The sequence below is a fragment of the Acinonyx jubatus genome, chromosome E4 (assembly GCF_027475565.1).
Source record: "Acinonyx jubatus isolate Ajub_Pintada_27869175 chromosome E4, VMU_Ajub_asm_v1.0, whole genome shotgun sequence".
In the NCBI taxonomy this organism is placed as follows: domain Eukaryota; kingdom Metazoa; phylum Chordata; class Mammalia; order Carnivora; family Felidae; genus Acinonyx; species Acinonyx jubatus.
Window position 1 is genome coordinate 33,317,294 of NC_069395.1, and position 21,376 is coordinate 33,338,669.

Genomic DNA, 21,376 nt, shown 5'->3' on the forward strand with positions numbered 1-21,376 from the left:
AGAGAATCACATAAAGTGCTTAGCTCGAGTCTGATATGTGGTCAGTGCGCAACAAAAATGCTAACGAATATTATTGCTACCGAATAAAAGATAAAGCAATTAACAGCACCCACGATAGTTAAATCTTATAATCCTAGCTTGTTGTCGTGTCCTTTTTCTTATACTTATGGATTCCTTGAAACCATGTTTCCTTTGTAGCTGTCTGTATGAAACCGGAAATAGCCCACGGAAAGCTGTCCGTGGATAAGACTGAATACGTTCAAGCTGAAAATATCAGCATCCAGTGTGACGCTGGCTATGAGTTGGTCGGTCCGCAAAGCATCACTTGCTCAGAGAGCAGAACCTGGGACCTCGAGGTGCCCAAGTGTGAGTGGGTAAGTGGCACAGTTCAAGGAAAGTTCCAGTCCTATCAAACCCTAAAAATGGTGCCTCTCCACAAGCGCCGTCCCAGCCAGCAATGGTGAGATCTGACTTGTCACGATTCACTCCTGAGTCCCTCCAAGGAACTCTCTTTTATCTTGAAGCACTGTGGTCCCTTAGGAGTGACAAGTTTTCCTCTCTCACTGGAGATAGGAAAACCGGAGCCCCTTAGGGAGAAGACGGTGTCGGATGCCCGCAACACTGAGACCCAATTTGGCTTCTCCTAGACTATCTAATATTCTGTGTTCCCTTTCTGGATGGTCTCAGAAACAGCCTCTGTCTTCACAGAGGCCCCTTGTGAAGCTGTCTGAGAACCCGTCCCTATTCATCTAGGGAGGACTAAGTTGGGGCCCGAGGTGTTTTCTGTTTTTCCTGCTCACCTGCAAGTTCTGGGCTTCGCCTTGGCCCTGAGCCCTTAGTCTTGTCATTGTCAGGAGGACACTGACAACCCCACTCCATACCTACATCTCTTTTAGGTGATTCCTGAAGGCTGTGGACACGTGCTCGCAGGAAGAAAGGTCATGCAGTGTCTCCCCAACCCAGAAGATGTGAAAATGGCCCTGGAGGTGTATAAATTGTCTTTGGAAATTGAACTGCTGGAAATACAGAGAGACAAGGCAAGGGATCCTGCTATGGACTCACCACCGTAATTTCTCCCAAGAGAGGGAGAAACACGTGCTGCCTTCAATACAACACTGGTCGCTTCAGCTTACCGACTCTCCTGCCCCCTTTGTCCCATCATTCATGGTAATAAATGTCTAGAAAGGACAATTTGTTCACGTTTAGTCTTTGAGACTGTACAATTATCGATCACCTCATAGCTCATGGTTTTGCTTTTCTGGACACAAAGTGCCCATTTTTGTTTTCAAGTAAAAAAAAATTACACATCAAATTTAGTTTTGTTATTTGTGGTCGCCGGGACTCAGTTCTTAATGAGGTCTCTGAAGTAATCCATTGCTTAAAGTAATTCATTACTTCCCTGTAAGGGCCTTGGACACTAATGTGGGCTCACAGCAAAGCGTTTCCCGGGATCGCTCACTACACAGGTTCATGTGTACAAATCACCCAGGGCTTTAGTAGTTTTTTTTTATTATTATTATTTTTATTTATTTAATTAAATTTCAGTCAGTTAACATTCAGTGCGATGTTGGTTTTGGGAGTAGAATTCAGTGATTCATCACTCACATACAACACTCGTGCTCCTCCCGACAAGTGCCCTCCTTAGTTAAATATAGTTGGGGTGCCCTCCATCACCCATGTAGCCCATCCTCCCCCCCACTTCCTTCCACAAACTCTGTGTTACTTCTGTATCGTTAAGACTCTCTTGTGGCTTGTTTCCCTCTCTTTTCAGTAGAGTAAATGTAGACACACCCCGAAGTCCTGGTCCACTCTCCCCCCTTTGAAGGGAGTCACGTCCTTTACCAAACCCCATGAACCTGGCCTCTGCCTCTCTAATGCTGCCCCTCAACTTCTACCTGACGCGAATGGGATTTGTGTTTGTGTCCGAACCTCTTTATTCCATTTTTAGGGAAGAAACGCTGAAAGGCTGCCGAATGTGAGGCCCACATGATGGCCACCTGTGTGTTCCCAAGTCCACCATCTGATTTGGCCCCGTTGTCCTTGATGGAAATGTAACGCGGCCTGAGCGACTATCCCATACGTGAGGAGAAACCCCCATCAATCACCTGTGATATACAGGTGGCATCCTGGAGGCTGTTGTTCCTTCTCTCACCACCTCCTCCGACGCCTGCATCCTCTGAAATCTCTCCTTCAGCGAGTCTCTTCTCGAGGGGAACGTTGGCCTCTTTGTTTCAATTTCCCCAAATGTACTCTGCAGAGGCACTGGTGTCCCACAGGCTTTCACTGAACTTTACACGTCCCAGATGGGCTGGAACTGCGAGAGAAACCCACTTGGCATGGAAGGTTCCACTGAGGGTCCTGGAAGCCATTCGTCTGCCCCAGCCTCGGGGAACGCAGGAGAGGTTTATTCTGGATTTCATCTTAGACAGAGGTTTGTGGGTGACTAATTTCCTTGGAAGGTGGCCCCAGAAAGCACGGTGAGCGAGTGGGTAGCGGGATGAGAAGATGAGAAAGGGAACACAGCGAAGAAGGGAGCTTTCTCGGGGTGTCGACTGAGGCTGCAGACAGGTGTGCAGATCTGAGACTGTTCTCTGAGAGCCTGTGGATCACAATTCTGCAGAGTCCTTCCAGGGATGAGGACCCGGAACGTTTGTCCACCAATTCCCCTCTCCCATCGGTGGAGACTTGTTCCAACATCTTCGACAGCCAACCCTGTGGGCCCCCTGAGCAGTCTCCTGTGGCCAGGGAGCACCATCAGGCACAGAGACCCTGGTGGCCCGATGGCTCTTTGGCTCTGCCTGCAGTAGCCTCCAGGGTCGGGACGTGCGCAGGGCACATATGGCCTCTTCCAGTTTCCTTTTCTCTATGGCTCTCTTCTGACGTCTGTTCTGGTCTACCTCTCTCTCACCACTCTAAACTCTCATTTCTCTTTATCAGGTTCCCTGTGGCATTGCTTTTGTCCTCCCTGACTGCATTTTTTTTTTTTTTGAGTGAGCTATTGAGTTCTTATCTCGCATTGAGGTTTCTCTTGTTATCTGAATTCTCATAAATCGAATAATCGTCTACACTAAGCACAAAACAACTAAAATTCACCAACAAGTCAACAATCTGCTGTAACAAACATCAATCCTCACTTTTGGTTTTGGGGAGTGAGGATGTGGAAGGAGCCTCAGGGGTCCCTCAGACATTCTGGGAATAGAATTGCAACATTGTGTGCTGCTATTGTTTAATTAGCTGTGCATCGTAACTATTTTTTCCAAATTTTTCTTCTTTTTTTTAAAATACGAAATTTATTGTCAAATTGGTTTCCATACAACACCCCGCGCTCATCCCAACAGGTGCCCTCCTCAATGCCCATCACCCACCCTCGCCTCCCTCCCACCCCCCCATCAACCCTCAGATTGTTCTCAGTTTTTAAGAGTCTCATGTTTTGCCTCCCTCCCTCTCTAACCTTTTTTTTTCTTTTTTTTTCCTTTTATTTCCTTCCCCTCCCCCATGGCCAAATTTTTCTTCTCCAATGTGATCTAAGATTGTGGAAAATATTGCTAGTCATATGCATGAGCTGAGCAGGCTTAAAAAAGACTTTTTCAGAAGATTTTGTAGCAGAGGAACTCGTTCAGTCTGTTGGTCATCAAGGGTTTCAGTGAGAGAAAGGAAAGGAGCCTGGGCACTTGATACCAAAAACCTAAGATGAAATTGAGACCATTCAGAAAAACAATGGCATCACCTTATGAGAACGGGGCAGATGTATCATTTCAAAGCAACTGAATTGCCTGCATCATCTTACCTTAGCAGGAGCTATGCCATTGCAAGCAGAGAAAACTCAAACCCATCACCATTTAGCTCATGTCTGTGTCTTTCTGGTGTGTTTCTGTTTATCAACTTGTAACATTAGCAGGGACTGGGGGAGAGGGTGTTGACCAGTTCTCTGGGGTGAAATGTGGCTGAATATCAGTCGACTGTTGGTTTACCCACTGGCTCTCACTGATTCGCCACCAGAGAGGGTGACTATATATGCCTCCATCCTTCTTCTTTGCCACCAAACTTCGACTCAGAAGAGTTTTCACTAATTAAGTAATAATTTTAAAAAACAGTAGTTTGCTTATTTTGTTTTGTTATAAGCTATTTGAATTAGTTTTCTATTTCATTGTGATTCATATCACATTATTTTACTTTATTTTTTTCCGTAAGACAGGTTTTCTCTGGCATACAAGAAAACCTCATTTGTGACTGATACTGTATATTATCACTGCTGAATATGAGAGAACTAGATGATGTTTTAAATGTATTATCTACGTAAAAATCCTTGGTGTATTTTTGCAGCTGTGTTTAAGAATGTTGTGCTGATACGAATGAATTGGTTTGAATACTGGCATGGGTTCGGAATGAATACTTTCTCCCAATTTCATAAGGAAAACTAATGTTCCTGCTATCTGAAAAGTCTCCTTCCACACCATTTTTATGGTGGATTATAATGGAATAACAAAATATGCTTATATTTTCCTATTATCTCCTATTATATTTTCCTATTATTCGAGTATTATCATACAAAGAATTATCTACCTCGAGCTTCATTCATTATCTGTCCAGAAGACGTAGTTGAGGCTTGAAATGCCAATCCTTGCTTCCTTCCTTAACATTTTCTATGAGTATATGAGCAGTGCAGAGTCTTATTTCCACACTGATATGAATTCTTCCTTCATTCTTTAACAGTAGATTCTTCGGTGGATAAATGTCTCAGGTCCTAGATGAATAGTATATATGCATCTCAAAACTGTCTAAATTGAATGCATGTATATGCAAACAAATACTGAAATAATAAAGTTGGGTATAAATGACTCCATTTCATTTTTTTTCCTTTCTCTCTTTCCATTTTTAATTGAAATTTCATGTTGAACATTTCAGTTTTTGTACATAATTGTATAAATTATAAACCACCTTACAAGTGCAACTGTTTCTTGACCTAGCAACTCTACTTATCTTTGAAATTAGTTTAAAATATGTGCACCTTTAGCAAAGTAGTGAACCAATCAGACCCGCACAATTCCTTTTCCCTTGTCCCAGAGATCCACTGTCACCTCTTGGGGCATTTTTTTCCCGGGTATTTATCACCATATTTTTAAGAGAGTATATATTTTTTCTTTTTAAATGAATTATCCATTTATCTATCGTTCACAGCCAAAGATCAAGTCATCTGCTTTTTCTCGCTCTTTCTTCCAACGTGGCTATTGCCCAATTTTAGTTAAAGCAGTGGTATAACATTTACTTATTATCACTGCACTGAGCAAGTAGTGTTCTGTGGGCATGTTTCTTTTCTTTACAACGGTCTTTTATTTTACGCCGGTCGATAGTGTTCTTTTTAGTGATGTTGTTTGCCTGCTTCGTTATCCCTCTTTCTATTTCCAAGTCCTCCTAAGTGCTCCAAGAGATTTTTCAGTCCCTCGAAATTGTCCCAATGTTTGGAGACAACACATACTTATCAACTCCCTTTTTAGTCTCCATGGATTGTTCTCCCAAGGTCTACCAGGATGAGCAGAGCCTAATCCCAGGGAAACTGGTAAAGATGATGAATTCACACCTCAAAGTAGGTAACCACTCTCAGGTGAGGGAGCTGGGGTATCGATCCGATAATTGCCATCAGTTGTTAAGTGAGATCTGCTTCTGGAAGGTGTTGATTGATTACCTCCCTTTTGTCCTTACAGGTAAAAAGGCAGAGTACCTTTAAATGATTCCAGAAGAAGTCTGAGCAAAAAAGGAGGCAGAAGTGACCTTTGGAATTTGTCCAGACTGTGCTGAAGTGCAGCGTCCTAGTGATATAGACGGGACATCTGTATACTGCATTGTGCAGCGACTGCTTTCACGTCTGCAGATTCGGTTTTGTTACTTGCTCTGGGTCTTGGATCCGTGCTTTCTTCTCTGTTGCTTTTTTATTTTCCTGGAGCCTATCCTTTCGGAACTACCTGGGAAATGATGCATAGGAAGTAAAAATAGGCGTCCTAACATATTTGAAACCGTCTTTAGGTTGACGCTTGATTGAGAATTCAGCTGGGTATAGAAAGCTAGGTTAAAATAATTTTCCCTCTCATTTTGAAAGAATTTCTCCATTGTCAAAGAGGAAAAAGAATTTCCTCATTGTCCTATTAACTCCAGTACAGCTACTGAGAAGTCAGAGCGTATCTTACCTTCTGACCTGATGTTTCCCCCTACCCTGGAAACTTCTAGGATACACTCCTTACCCACGATGTTCTAAAATATCATGCCAAGAACTTTGCTAAATTTCATTTTTTCATGTATTATATGCAGTTCTTGATGAGCCCTTTCAATCTATAAACTCATGTTCTTCTGTTCTGAGAAATTTTCTCATATAACTTCTTTAATAACGTTTCTTCATTGTTTTCTCTTCACGGACATAAAATTAACCCAATATTGTTTCCCTTTGTTCATTAGGTACCTTTGTTACGCATTTTGTCTTCATTCCTACCCTCAACGCTCCACATATTTTTCGAGAAATTTCTTTGGCTTTACGTTCCAGGCCCTTTGTTGAATATTTCAATTTCTTTTAAGACCATTTCATTAGAGCTTCCAAAAGATTTTTATTCTTTGTTCCAAAAAATTGCATCTTGTTCTTTCTACTAGATTCGTTCTTGTCTCCATGGAGCTATTTGAAATAGAGAGGCATTCTCCTTACAGTGTGCGAACGATCATTGGTCAGTTTTTCTTTTTATAAGAGCAAAGCCCAAATCACCTAATTGAAAGTTCTCTGGACATGAACAACTTTTGCCGGCATTAGGCTTACTTGCAGGGTTGATGGTACAGTGAGGCATTTAAATTGCAGTTGTGGCAGAAACTGCTCCTTGGTTTCCTAAATTAACCCCTCCCGCTTTTATTTTAAGGAACAGAATCACTTGCACCATTTTAAATGTCAGCAGGACACGTGACCCCTCAGCAAGAGCCTCCCCACGGCTGCAACTTCCCAGTCACTCCCCTGCTTGTTCTCTGCTTCCTCTTTCCTCATGCAAAGGGCTGACAAGGTGCTTGGAGCCAACTTCCGCCTTGCTGAGGAGGACAGCACCCCAAGGCACGTGGAGACAACAAGCAGAAAGGGACAGTGGTCCCTGGTTGACCATACTGGGCAGGGCTGCTGGCCATCCTACATGCTCTTATACCTCTTTTTTCCATGAAAGAAAAACCAAGTTCTACATGATTTGAACCACTAAGTTTTGGGGTGTCCTGTCAGCTGACAAGTATGGGGTGGGAGTCTCCAGATCCTAGTGAATATTAGTGCCTTCTCCCTCACCGTCTGGTTTCTCTAGAGAAAGATGCTCTGGTCTTCTGCCTGCTTCTTTACAACTTGACTTTCTACCATGCCAGGTGAGGAGATTGTCGCCTCTATACTCTCCCTGAATTCCGATTCCTCCCTCCGTTCCTGCGCCCATTTCCACAATCACATTACTTGTGCCCCATTAACAATGAGAGACTTTGATTCTTTCCTGAACTGATTGTTCCCAACCCTAGAAGGTAGGACATTTGCCCGTGTTTCCTTGTTTTAGGTGAAGTGTTTACCCTCCATTATGACTCATTTGTCCTCACCTTTCTTGCAGAGGTTTGTCCACAGTGGTGCTGAGCAATTACACCATGAGTAAACACTGTAGCAAGTTACATGAAACGTTCATTTGGTGCTAGTTTAATTTAGCCTCAGAAAAACAACCAGGAACCCCCTGCTAACACCTATTCTCTGACTAGAAGAATATAAATTAAAATCAAGTGATTTTTTTTTTTTTTCTGTTCTAGGTTTAATAACCACAGGGAGAAAGACACTGGTAAGCTAGAGGCTCGGCTACAAAAAATCTTAAGTAAGAGTTTTGCCGTTTTGCATTGATGGGAGCTATAAGGGGTGGGGGGTATGTTACTTTCTAGAATTCTTGTGAGTCCAGGAGTGACTGTCCCCAGTTCTGTGTTTTTGTCAACGTTAGGCAAATACTCAACATTCTGATCCTGATAGTGAACGCATTTGCAGACTTAAAGGTATGAATTCTTGTTATTCAAAATATTTAAGAAATTTAAATACTCTGAATGGATTTGTGCAGTTTGGAAAGTTTTATTTCTAAAATGTCATTTTTTTATTTGAAACTTTAGATGGTATCTGGCTCAATACCAGTGGAAGCTCGAATATTACAAGTTTTAAGTTATATTTACCTTTATTGTAGGCCAAAATGTGCAAGCATCAATGGGGCCAATCACGAGGCAGACATCACGTCATATTTTTTTTAATGAAGCATTATTAGACTTCGATAAAAGATTAACTATGGGATATAAAAGAAACTCCACATGGTAATCCCAGGGCTGGGAGAGGGTAGCAAGAGAAGAATAAACTTCAAACAGGGTCCCTCCCAAGGCTGTAGCTGGAACCCACTAGATGCCAGGGAAGTTCACGGGCGGCATGGCATGCACTAGAGCTGATCTGCAGAAACCGACCCTCCAGAATTCAGGCAGCGCATTAAGTGACCTGCAGGTGATGGCTGCAACATGGACCTGGGCTGCTGAAGGGGCACCAGAGCACTGGGTGACTGTGACGTGAACGGCGCGTGGTGGCCAGGCACACGGGTGTGCTCGGCGAGCGGGAGCCCAGCCCCACGGCAATCCTGCAGGGCGGAGCTGGGAGGTGGGTCAGGTGTATGGGCTTGCAGATGGAAGCTGGCATGGTAAGAGGCTTGAGATAGCATCCCTGTCGGGAGAACCACAGGAAGGTGATGGCCGGGCCACCTAAGGGCTGCAAGGTTGACATGGGACGGACTCTGTGTGATGGGCACAAGCTTGGGGCAGAGTGCCGCTGCAGAACCTTCTTCTCACTGGGCTAACCTACCTGGAAACAGCAGGGAACAGGGGACAGTCCTTTCTTCCTTCAGTGTCCCTCTAGCACCCTCTGTTGAGAAAGTTCAACGTCACGATCACCTTGAGAAACTCCAAGCGGTTCTGATTCCGTACCTCCGAGCTGCGATAAACAGTGACTGGAGAGCCCAAAGGCAACATAGCGCTAACTGGCACAGCACGACAGCTGGAAGTTGCTAAAGTAAACATGCAAAGTCAAAACCACGCAAGGATTGCTCAGAGGTAGACCGTGGGACAGGAAGAGCCAGAAGAGTAGCAGCAGATGTATTACAATTTAGATTAGGAAAGTCATTTTGTTTGAGTTCATTTTCAGGCAAGGAAAATACGATGATTATATATTTGCTATTGGTTGAGAAAAGAAACACAGTTCTGAAAAAGGACCTTATTTGCTTTTATTAAAACGTATAATTTGGGGGCGCCTCGGTGGCTCAGTCGGTTCAGTGTCTAAGTCTTGATTTCTGCTCAGGTCATGATCTCATGGTTTGTGGGTTCGATCTCCACCTTGGGATCTGTGCTGACAGCCCTGAGCCTGCTTGGGATTCTCTCTCTCTCTCTCTCTCTTTCTCTCCCAGCCCCTTTCCTGCTTGCATTTTTATTCTTTGTCAAAAATAATTGAACTTCAGATATATATAGAACGTTAATGGCAGAAACAGGTGGAGCGCTGCCTCAACACGGATCTGACAAGATCAAAGCGGCAGGAGAATGGACAGTGAGGTGCAGAGAGACGGAAGGATCTTGGATTTGACTGACGAATCTTGGTGAGAGGACAAGCCGTGCAGGAAGATGTTGCAATACTGCTGAATGGGCTTCCTGACCTGGAAGAGGACAAGGGTGGCACCACGGAATCTGTTAAAAGAACCAGAAGTGACATGGACTCACTGGCCTTAGAGTACCTCCGAGAGAATGTTCCCCCTACGGGAAGAGCTGGCTCTGTTTTCGTGGACGGATTTTTAAAAATTACAAAGATACGAAGTGTTTTCCTTCAGTCTCCTAATGCAGATCATTAAGTGACGAATCTGTACTCAGAAAAGGACACTCACTTAGTTTGTGGCAGCAAAGTGCAAATGTGACAATACTCACTGGAATGAGAAACTGATGGAGATTTCTCAAGAATGCAGAATACTTAGTTAGCCCTTTGAGCTGGAGTTCTTTATTCACTAGCTTGTGTTTGAAGGTGACTGATTATAAACATTGACCTTTAAGTCTGATTTTGCTTTACTGTCAGAGTTTAACATTTCCCAACTTCTTATATGTGTCCTGTGACACAGGCGATTGAAGAGAAAGAGGGAAGGACAAAGAAAGAGGAAGGCGGACATGAGGGGATTGTTAACTTCCCACGTGCCCCCCCTCTGAGAAGTATTCTGAGTGGCTGTGTTTAGCGCCCGCAGGTACAATGGGTGTTGAGATAATCCTTTCTCTGATTCCTGGGATTCCTAATTGTCACACATACAGGAAAGAACAGATGAAATGTTTCTGCCTTTTTTCCTTCCTGTCATTGCCATCAACCAACAAACATGCATTATGGATTACTCATGGGGTTCATTGAACAGTGGGACAAAGGCATTCTGATGAAAGAAAATCACGGTGTCTGTTCCAAAGAGTTTCCTGCGGAAGCGCTGAGGTACTGTGTTCAAGCTACCATTTGATGTTCCTTGTCATTTGGGTGTCCAGGCGATGGTGGTCCTCCACCTGATTTGCTGACTGGCTTCTCCAATAAACAAATTGCGTCAGACACACTTCAAAACTGGGACTGCCCTGAAGTACAGCAGCCATCCTGGCTGTCATAGAATCAGCTCACTCTGTATTACTTCTCATGCTAGGGGCCCAAAGGACTGTTGTGTCTTTTGTGTCAGTAAGTATCAACATTTATTTTTCTCGCCTGTGCTTTTGTTTTATTTGGGAATGTTCTCTCAGGAACTCACCGAATTCTTTATCTGAAATGGCAATCTTTGGTCAAAATTGTCTTCACAATTATCATCGCCTAAGCTATTTGGAAGAAGTCGGTTAGGAATGCACACGGAGATACTTTTCTCATGGTAAGGATATCAAATATATATCCCTTTTCCTTGTTTCCCTACGAGCAAGTGCAACCATATTCAAGGACATACATTTGTATGGATAACTGGTCGCTATATCACATCCTTAATGATCACAGTGATCTAACGGAGCAAACAAATCTAATTACATTTTTTACTTCTTAAAATATATCAGAAATATGGGATAAATGTTTACATTTGTTTTTCTTCAAAGTAAAATTCAGTAAGTCATGGCCCCCTTCATGTCACCTGCAAAGAATTCTGCTCTCCTCACTTTAACAGCACAGATTGGTTTGAAGTTATCGGACTTCGTAGAAATGGAATGATACGTTATGTGTTCTTTCTTCCATGTCTTTGATTTTTTTTTTGCTAACCATTATATTTGTGAGATGCGTCCACGTTGTGTGCAGTCAAGGTTTAGTCATTTTAATTTCTGTTAAGCATTCCACCATTGCATGAATCTAACACTGTTCACTTGCCTACTCTAGGGTTAAAGAACAGTGGGGTATTTTCCATTTGTTTGTGGCCAGGAACATTTTTGCACATGTCTTTTGCTGAACACATCTATTTTTTTAAAAAAACAATTTTATTTTTTAGGCCTACTGTGAAGTTTGAACTCACAGCCCCGAGATCAAGAGCTGCACGTTCTACCAACATAGCCAGCCAGGTGCCCCTGAACACGTCCATTTTTGATGAACAAGTACCTAAAAATAGAGCTGCTGGATGGGTGCATCTGTCCAGCAGTTTTCCACAGTGCTTGTACCGCATGGTAGCCTCCCACCCTATCCCTGCACAACGTGCAAGTTCTTTACAGTATTGCTATTTTTTGTTTGTTTGTTTATGTATGTATGTATGTATGTACGTATTTGCAATACTCTGCTGGGTATGAAATGGTATCACATTGTGGTTTTCACTTGCACTTCCCTCCTGATTACTGAGGTTGAACTACTTTTCCTGTATTTGTCGACCATTTGGATATCATCTTAACGTGAAGTGCTATGGCAAGTCTTTTATCCATGCTCCGTGGTCTACCTAGTTCTGATAATTTGTAAGAATTTTTAACATTATCTGTAAAAAAAGTCTCTGGTGAGTTAGGTATTGTAAAATTCTGTATTCCTGCTCTGGTAGCTTACCTTTTATTTAATGTTCATAAGGCGCTTGATAAGCATAATTTCCTACGTTTTTGTGGTTATAGTTTTTCAAGTTTTTTTTTTTACTTTAAGTAGTGGTTTGCTTCTTTAAAAAAATTTTTTTTTCAATTTGATTATTGGGTTTTTTTTTTTTTTTGGTATGTTTTGTGCGTCTTTTTGTAGTTTTATTTTTTTGTTTTATGGTGGGGGTTGTATCCTGTTTAAAAAATCTATCCTGGTGGCCTTAGTCCCTCTCTTCATCCCTTGCCTGGCATCCCCAGCCCCTTTCTCTATTGCCTGGTGGCTCATGTGGCCAAGCCCACTAAGTGCACAGGCAAGGCATGTGCTTATCCACTCTGCTGTGCTCAGGTAGGCGTCCGAGGCAGAATGCTCAAGGCCCTTGGGTCACTCTGTATGCTTAGCTACTTGATCTAGCCTGCTTGAACTAGTGTTCCAGCCATATGCCAAAATCTTTTTCTAGAATTTAGTTGTTTTGACCTCAACAATCATAACATTCTTTGACAGGCTGCTGTGTGCCAGGTGCTGAGGGTACAGCAGGGAATAGACGAACACACACTCCACAAAAGCTGATAGTCCAGGGCAGAAGCCAGCTACTAAACATTAATCCTATCAACAAAATGTTCAAATAACCACTGTATTGTGAAGAGAGGGAGCGTCCTGTGTTAGGGATGGAGCGGCATGGCCTGGAAGGAAGGGCCATTGGAATCATCAGCATCCCCCGTACTGAAGGACATTTTATTTTCCAGAGATTATTCTTACCATGTAAAATGCTGTTTCATAGTCCAGCGATTCTCTTCCCTAACGTCTGCTTGTATTCAAAAACGTTGTCAGATTATGGCTTTAGAAGCTTAACAAAACATGGTAGTAAGTGGAAAGTATGCCGTTGCCTTCTCTGAGGCCCAGCTTTTAATTATTTTGGTCCTGGTGAGGTAGCGGAACTGGAAGCAAGCCAAGTGGCGGGTCAGCCAGCCAGACCACTTAGCACCTGAAAAGTTCCCCAAGGCGAAAGCAATAGAGAATGACTTTATATAGACGGCAAGAGACGGACGACTAAGTGGGCAGGTATCAGGACAAAGTTTAGTGGAAACTCGTGAAACACAACAGTTCAATTCAACAGAAGAAGAGACATTCTGATGAGGATGACGATTAATCGATTTAAAATCTTTAGCAGACTGGAACTTCGTGGAACAATTTTATGACAGACAATACTTGGCAGGAGTTAAGGTTGGAGTAAGTATTTTCTTTGGTTATTGCCTGTATGCCTTTTAAAAATAAACTTGTGCCAAAATAGATATAAATAAAGGGGGAAAAATAAAGAAATGATATCTATGTCTGCCTTAAGATCACAACTGTATTTGCCCATATTTTCTTTTAGGAGATTTATGGCTTTACTTTCACAGTTATATTCATGACCACCCAAAATTGTCACGGTGTGAAGTAAAGAACCAAGATTCCTTTTTTCCCCATGTACATATCCGATTGACCTGGTGCCTTTTATTGAAAGGACCTTCGTCTCCCCCATTGCTCTGTAGTGTGTCAGTTTGTCATAAATCAATTGATCGTGCCTACTTGGGGCTTATTACCTGACTCTCAATTGTTAACCTTTAGTCCATTTGGTTTCCTACACAAATACCACACTATCTTATTTACTGAAGATTCATAACGGGTCTTGATATGTGGCCATGTAGTTCTTTGGTTTTGCTCCTCTCCTCCCTTATCCCCTTCATCCCCCCTCCATCTCTCTCCTCCCTCATCTTAGAGATTGCTCTTACAACTTTTGATCCCTTACATTCCACATGAATTGTAGAATCAGCTTATCATTTGTTTAAATCAAAATGCTATTGATTTTCATTATGATGCAATGTATCCATAGGTCAGTTAAGAGGCGCTGACATTTATACAACGTGATGAAGAAGGAGTTGTTCTGGGGTCTTCTCCACCCTGGTAGAGGCAGAATGTTCCTAGGCATACTCCCCTAAGTAATAGATTCAGGATCCCGTACTTTAGATGGAAATTCTTTGACACTGTTGGTTTGCAACACTCCTGGTAGCTTCCCAGCTATAATGGGAAACTGACCCCTCTACGAGGAGGGCAGGGAGAGACAGAAGAGGCAGGCCCCTCCAGATGGGTGGTTTTAATAAGCAAAGGGAACTGACATATGAGTACTGTCCTGGGTGGCGGGAAGACAGATGGATCCCTGTACCTTCCCACCAAATCTTTAGTTTATAAAGAGGCCTAAACTGGTTTCAGTCGCATATACCATGCAGGTGTTCTCAACACCACATCACTATTTCAAGGATATGTCCTTCAAGCAGCCTGGAGGAGTGAGAAAGGGAGAGAGGAACCCACATTCCAAAGACAGGGGAGACGTGGGAGCCTTCGAGGGTACAGGTCCAGCTCATAGGCAAACTGGTGGTCCCATCGTTCCGATGATGTTCCCCAAAAGGTACAATGGAAGGAGCTTAGGATTTGAATCCAATCTGGGTTCAGAGTCTGACACGACCACTGAGGAGAAAGGTTTGTGGGAGATTTACTGGGTCTTTCCCAGTTAGGTTCCTCATCTGTTACATGTAGCTATAACACCTACGTCATATTTTTATTTGAAGAAATTAAATGCAATGATTTATGTAGACGTTGGAATATGATAAGCAGAAGTGCTTTCTAAAAAAATAATCTTCTGTTAAACTATTGAAATCACCTCTTTTATCTGACATCCTCAGGGTTTATTCTAGTTCCTCTTCATAAAATGAAGCAACTGTATGGTGTGTTTATCCACTTTCTTTTCTCTCCAGGGAAGGAAATTGAATTGTGTGCTGTCATCAATATTACAGACGGATGCACTTATTTCTGAGTCACTTATTTCTGAGGAATGTTCCTCTTTAGTTTTGAGAGCTAAGCACTTTGGCTGTTGCATGCTTCATTTGCACTTACCTCAATTCAGCTGGGTGGCGTAGGTCATTTTCAGACATTTCCCAGTGCTTATGATCCTCTGTGGATGAATATCTGTGTATCTTTAAATGACAAATATACACAGCTGGTCCAAGAGGGGACACACGAAATTCAGGTTGGTAACTTCTTCTGTGCCCTTGGCAGAGACTAAAAGAAATAAGCTGAGTGAAAGACTGAGGCAGTGATTAATGGACCAGTCTTCACCCAGATAGCTATTAATAAGCTAAGTCTGGCAATGAACAAATATGCCTTCTATCATATAGAAGTTAGTGCTTTAGTTAGAAATACAATGCTAGGCTGGAAGCTCCTTCACTCCGATCCAGTGCCATTGAGAAAGTCTTGAATTTGTCGTGACCTTCTGTCCATTTATCACACTTGATCCTCTCCCACTTAATTTTCCATGTGCGCTTTATCTTTGCTGTAAACACCATGCTGAGAAATTTCCCTTGACTCTCCAAATGGCGTAACCCCACAATTGATTAAACTTGGCATCATAGATACTCAAGGAAACTTCAATACTGAGGGAATAATTGCTGTTTTGACTATATTTTTGTCTTTTCACAAGGTAGACTTGCAAGCTTTTTCTATTCCAATTAGGCTCTGACGGGTGTAGAAATAAAATTGAACTACACGTCTTCTTTATTCCTGCCTTTCTACCAGGAATTCACACCAGTGCATGAAGACAGGACACAGCAGGAAGATGGCATAGAGCAGCACTTCACCCTCACCCCTGAAGAAATGGCCACACATCCCGTACCATTTTCCTCGTTTATCTAGAATTCTCCAAGAGAAATGTTGTCTGTATGTAGACAACAAGCCACCAAGTGCTCCCCACAACACTGAGAAATTCTCGGGGTCACATCTGTAAATCCTCATGGAATCCGAGAGAACATTCATGTCAGGCTCATATCATTCCCCCAAGACCTGGAGCTTTATTGGAGCCCCATCAGATCCTGTCCAGTACCGGGTGTACTTAATTCTGCCCCTCCCCTTTAGTGACTCAGACTTACTTTTGGTTCGGGCATCAATTTCCTACTGACTTAGAGCTTCACTTCAGCCTCATTCAGGACATCTGAGAACACTGGGTCGCAGTGCACGATCTCTGAGACTCTTCACCATGTCCCCCAGGTTGCAGGGAATTTTCCCAGCACTGTGTCTCCTTGGGGTCCTGTTTCTACTGCAATGCCCATTTGTCCTGTGCGGTGAGTACACACATGATAAGGAAAGGGGGCGAGTGGAAACCAAGGTATGGAAAATAATTCCTGGTTAAGAATTAGTTACATATAATCGTATGACAATAATTCAATACAATTTTGGAGAAGAACCATGAAGTATGTATTGAGAAATATATTTAAATAATTTTAGTCCTTCGGATACAGGCCATGGTAACTCAGAACACATAATATAACAAATCTAAGAGCAACCCATCTAGTCACAAAAATCTTTTAATTTTAATTAAATTAATTAATTAATTTTTTACAAACAGTGCCATGACACTGTTTCTTTTTAAATTTTTTTAATGGTTATTTATTATTGAGAGACAGAGAGTGAGCAGGGAAGGGGCAGAGAGAGAGGGAGACACAGAATCTGAAGCAGGCTCCAGGCTCTGAGCCGTCAGCACAGAGCCCGACGCAGGGCTTGAACTCAAAAAACCGCGAGATCATGACCTGAGCTGAAGTCGGACGCTTAACCGACTGAGCCACCCAGGCGCCCCTTAATTTTTATATTAATGTATTATATTTAAATGGATGCTGTTCAATTCTTAAAGATTTCAGTCTTTCACAGATTTCATTATTTTTCTATGGCATTAATAACTGAGTAGAAAACTCTTGCCAACCAGAAAGTAAAATTTTATATTATCACAAACAATGAGCGAATTTATCAGAGTAAGATTACAAAGCCCTGTATACACTGAAAACATTATATAAGTGCAAGATATCGTGTTGCAAGTCAGGGAATAATTGTCCCTAACCACTGAGCCCCGAAAGGGCTGTCAGGACCTACAGGCCCCACCAAGGTAGTGCTGATTATAAATGCAGACATGAGTGTTTTTTTAGTTTGTAAGTGGAAATATGCCAATAAAAGTAACATTTCTTATTCATCTGCCTATACAATCTCTTATTTAAAAGAAAGGATTTCTAAGACTATTTTAAACATTTACATCTGTGTCCCTTAAACCATTTGTCAGAGCATTTAACATAGAGCATTTTGCACAGAATGACAAAATCATTCAACAGAGAAGAAATTTCCCCAAGAACTGTGTCTTTTTCAATGGAGACTATGTTTTCTATTTACATGATGTTGGGTGTTTTCCAAATTCTGATGATACAAGGATTACCTGCCAAGCAGAAGAATGCGGAGGTCCAAGGTGCCCACTTGTCATCCTTTGTCAAGATTAATTTCTCGAGCCCCAGAATGATCCCGTGCTGTTCCGGCTTTAGGAATGTTCCTAAGAGTACAGAATAACTTCAGAGGTTTTTTGTAAGCGGAGTACTGAAGCATTTTAGTTGGGAAGTTTTTTACCTCATCATAGTGGCAGGTATTTTAAGAGAAATTTCAATGTTAGGTAGAGAAGTTCATATATCCTGGGTGATTCTCCTCGGTTGGAAATTGAAATGGCTGCCTCTGTTGTTCTTCCAAAGCTCAGCCACACTCCCAACACTCTCATTGTTTTCCATGAGCGCCATTACCTTGGTCTTCCTGGCCTCCTCTTCCTTTACAAAACAGTGAAGGTAGATTATGTCCAGCAAGTCACTGAGACCTGCCACAATACCTTTAGATTTTTCTGGATTTTCTACCCCACCTTTCTTCTGGTCCATGTTCAGGATAACATACACTGCAATCTGTCTCATTTCGGTCTCTGAGCTTGCCTTCTTCCTCATTTTTCAGTACCAACTTATTGCTGCTGTAAACCTTTGCTCACATTCTTGCTCCAAGACAAAATTCCTGCCTGTATCTCATCCATCCAAGCAACTTTTATCCAAAACGTAAGAAATACTTCCAGCCTCCCTTAGAAAGTGTTACCTTATGTTTTCTCCCTTGGCTCTCTCTCTCTCTCTCTCTCTTTTTTCTTTTTTATACCTATCTTGTTGGCATTGCTTGTCTTTGGACACATTTTTGTAAACTGACTGAAGTTGTGGTTTTGCTAATTATGTGGTTATGACTTATTTTCCAGGGCTAAGGTTTGAAAGCTGAGAAAGTGGGGTCACATGCTTTTATATACCCTGTAAGTCACATGATTTTATATCATCCTAAGAGTATGAGGACCTCAGACAAGTTATTTTTTTAGTATGTATTTATTTTTGAGAGAAAGAGAGAGAGACAGAGAGAGAGTGTGGGGGGCAGGGAGGAGTACAGAGAGATTGGAAGACAGAGGATCCGAAGTGGGCAGAGCACTGACAGCAGTGAGCCTGATGCAGGTCTCAAACTCACAGACTGTGAGGTCAAGACCTGAGCGAAAATTAAGAGGTGGACACTTAATCGACTAAGCCACCCAGGCACCCTGAAACATAATAGATTTCTACATATTAATGTTGTGTTCTATGACTGTTCTGAATGTGTTAGTTCTGATAGGTTTTTGGTGGAGTCTTTAGGATTTTCTATGTATAGTATCAGGTCCTATGCAAATAGTGATCATTTTATTTCTTCCTTACCATTTGGATGCCTCTTATTTTTTTTTCTTGTCTGATTGCTGCAGCTAGTACTTCCAGTCCTATGTTGAATAAAAGTGGCAAGAGCGGGCATCTTTGTCTTGTTCTTGGTCTTAGAGGAAATGATTTCAGTTTTTTGCCATGATCATTATGATGAAAAACTATGGTTTTTCATATGTGACCTTATCATGTTGAGGTATGTTTCCTCTAAACCCACTTTGTTGAAACTTTTGGTCACGAATGGGTGTTGTATTTTGTCAAATGCTTTTTCTGCATGTTTTGAAACGATCATATTATCTTAAAAATTTTCCTCTTATTTATTTGATGTATCACATAAATTGACTTGCAAATATTGAACCATACTTCCATCCCTGGTATAAATCCCACTTGATTATATTGGATGGTCCCGTTAATGTATTGGTGAATTTGGTTTGTTAATATTTTGTTGAGGAATTTTGCATCTGTGTTCATTAGGATTATTGCCTACATTTCACTTTTTTTGTGGTGTCTTTTTCTGGCTTTGGTATCAAGGTAATGCTGTCCCCGTAGAATGAACTTGGAATTTTTCCTTCTTCTCCTTTCATCAGAATAGTTCAAGAATAGATATTAACTCTTCTTTATTTTTTTAAAAATAATTTATTGTCAAATTGACTTCCATATAACACCCAGTGCTCATCCCAGCAAGTGTCCTCCTCAATGCCCATCATCCACTTTCCCCTCTCCTCTACCCCCCTTCAACCCTTAGTTTGTTTATTAACTCTTCTTTAAACGTTTGGTAGAATTCATCTGTGAATAGTGAAGCTACCAGGTTTGGGACTTTTGTTTGTTGGAAATTTGAAAACCTACTTTAAACTCATATTTATTTTACCCATTAGAGTCTTATTGATTTAATTCTTTAATAAAGGATATTTTTTAACCATTTAAAAGTCAGAAGTGAGGGGCACCTGGGGGCTCAATCAATTAGGCATTTGACTCTTGATTTCAGCTCAGGTCATGATCTCAAGGTTTGTGAGATAAGGCAACAAAGAACCTGCTTGGGATTCTCTCTCCCCCTGTCTCTCTTCCCCTCCCTGGCTCATTCTCTCTCTCTCCCTCTCTCTCTCTTTCTTAATATAAATAAATAAACTGGGGCACTTGCGTGGTTCGGGTCATGATCTCGTGGTCCGGGAGTTCGAGCCCCACATCGGGCTCTGTGCTGACAGCTTGGAGCCTGGAGCCTGCTTCAGATTCTGGATTCTGTGTTTCCCTTTCTCTCTGCTCCTCCCTCTCTTGCGTTCTGTCTCTTTCTCTGTCTCTTTCAAAAATAAATAAACGTTAAAAAAAATTTAAAACAGATACATGAATAAACGTAAAATAAAGAAATTATTAAAAAATAAATAAAAAGCAGAAATGAAATGGAATTTATTTCACTGAAATAATAGAATTACTTCTGAAATAATAAGAAAGTCTGATTCAGTGTGGAATTGCACTCATGACTTAAATACAAGTATTATATACAGTATTACCTAAATATTAATGTTATAATCTAGAAACATACCAATTTTGGATATTTTTATTGTAATTCATAAATAAATGAGTGGTGAGAGTATTTGAGTATGCCCAAAAGATCCCGATTGTAGTGCTAGTCAATCTCCTCATGTGAAGAATAGGACATTTTAATTTGCTCTGATACTTTCTCTTACCTCAAACTATATCAAGTTCTACCTTAAAGTAGTTCTACTAATGAATAGGAAATTATATCTTTATATCAGCTCTTATTGCATTAAAATTAAAGACCTTACTAGCTCTTTCTCTTAAATTTGGCATCAAAAAAGAAAACTCCTGGCCATATGCAAGAATTTAAATGTCTTTCTGTGCATTAGTTGTCAGGTGGCTATAAACTTTTAAGGACAGTTTTCCTCCTGTTACTGAGGCATTAGTAATGCTGTGACCCTAGTGAAAACACAAAGCGATGGGTGTCATTTGTCATTGCTTTTGAATACTTCTGAAAATTTACATTTTCATAGAGGTTTCATCCCACTTCTCGTTTTGGAGGCTCCTAATGAAACTATTTAGTTGGAGGGAAATGACTGGGTTGGAGTCCTTTAGCAATCAGGGGCAGGGAGAGCAGATCCAAGTGTCTCTGGTACCCTCCTCTGTTTCTCCAATTTCTCTTCAGTGGCGACATCTTCGGAAGGTGGAAATGGGTTTATTATCCATAGGAACTTCATTGAAGTGATTTTACTAACCTTTAGTCTCACTTTTAATTTTTTAGAGGTATGTTGCCCAACACCAGAGCTGAAGAATGGCAAAATCAATGAACAGAGATCTAGTTCTGTCAATAGCTGTGATTTTTTCAATGGAGACACAATTTTATATACGTGTCATGAGAAATACCAGTTTGAAGCTAGATGTCAAGCAGATGGCACCTGGTATCCCAAGACACCAACATGTGATGAGAGTAAGAGCTTTGGATTTGTGTTATTTTAGATGTTTCTTTGTATCAAAGCGATGGAGATTATTAAGGGAAGGTTTGAAATTCGCTAAAAGATTTTGTATACCCTGCACGGTTTTTGGAGTGGATAAATTTGTTAAAGAGCACTGCCCACCCCCTAGTCCAACTTTCCTCCCCCCCACCCCCCGTTGTTTATTTCCATCCTCTTGACCTTGCTTCTTTGCTTTGCTTTGCTTCGCTTTGCTTTTCTGAATCAGGAAATCGGCC

At 41.6% G+C, this 21,376-nt stretch overlaps 2 protein-coding genes across 3 annotated transcripts in view; both read left to right on the forward strand.

The window, feature by feature from the left end:
* C4BPA (complement component 4 binding protein alpha) overlaps nt 1-21,376 on the forward strand; it is a 52,273-nt gene that overhangs the window by 26,530 nt on the left and 4,367 nt on the right. Inside the window, exons 11-12 of one of the 2 annotated variants that reach the window (XM_015079973.3) lie at nt 199-374; nt 897-1,312. The exons of the other annotated variant lie outside the window; for it this stretch is intronic. Of the exons in view, the coding sequence (XP_014935459.2) occupies nt 199-374; nt 897-1,070 (350 nt within the window). The 3' untranslated portion in view covers nt 1,071-1,312. Of the gene's footprint in view, nt 1-198; nt 375-896; nt 1,313-21,376 lie in introns of those variants that run through there. 2 annotated transcript variants of the gene reach the window in all.
* On the forward strand, nt 4,965-16,132 carry LOC128312965 (anaphase-promoting complex subunit 13-like). Its single transcript, XM_053208981.1, is given in 3 exon segments — nt 4,965-9,658; nt 9,661-10,925; nt 11,523-16,132. Coding segments are annotated over 2 exon segments (303 nt in total). The 5' UTR covers nt 4,965-9,591; the 3' UTR covers nt 9,897-10,925; nt 11,523-16,132.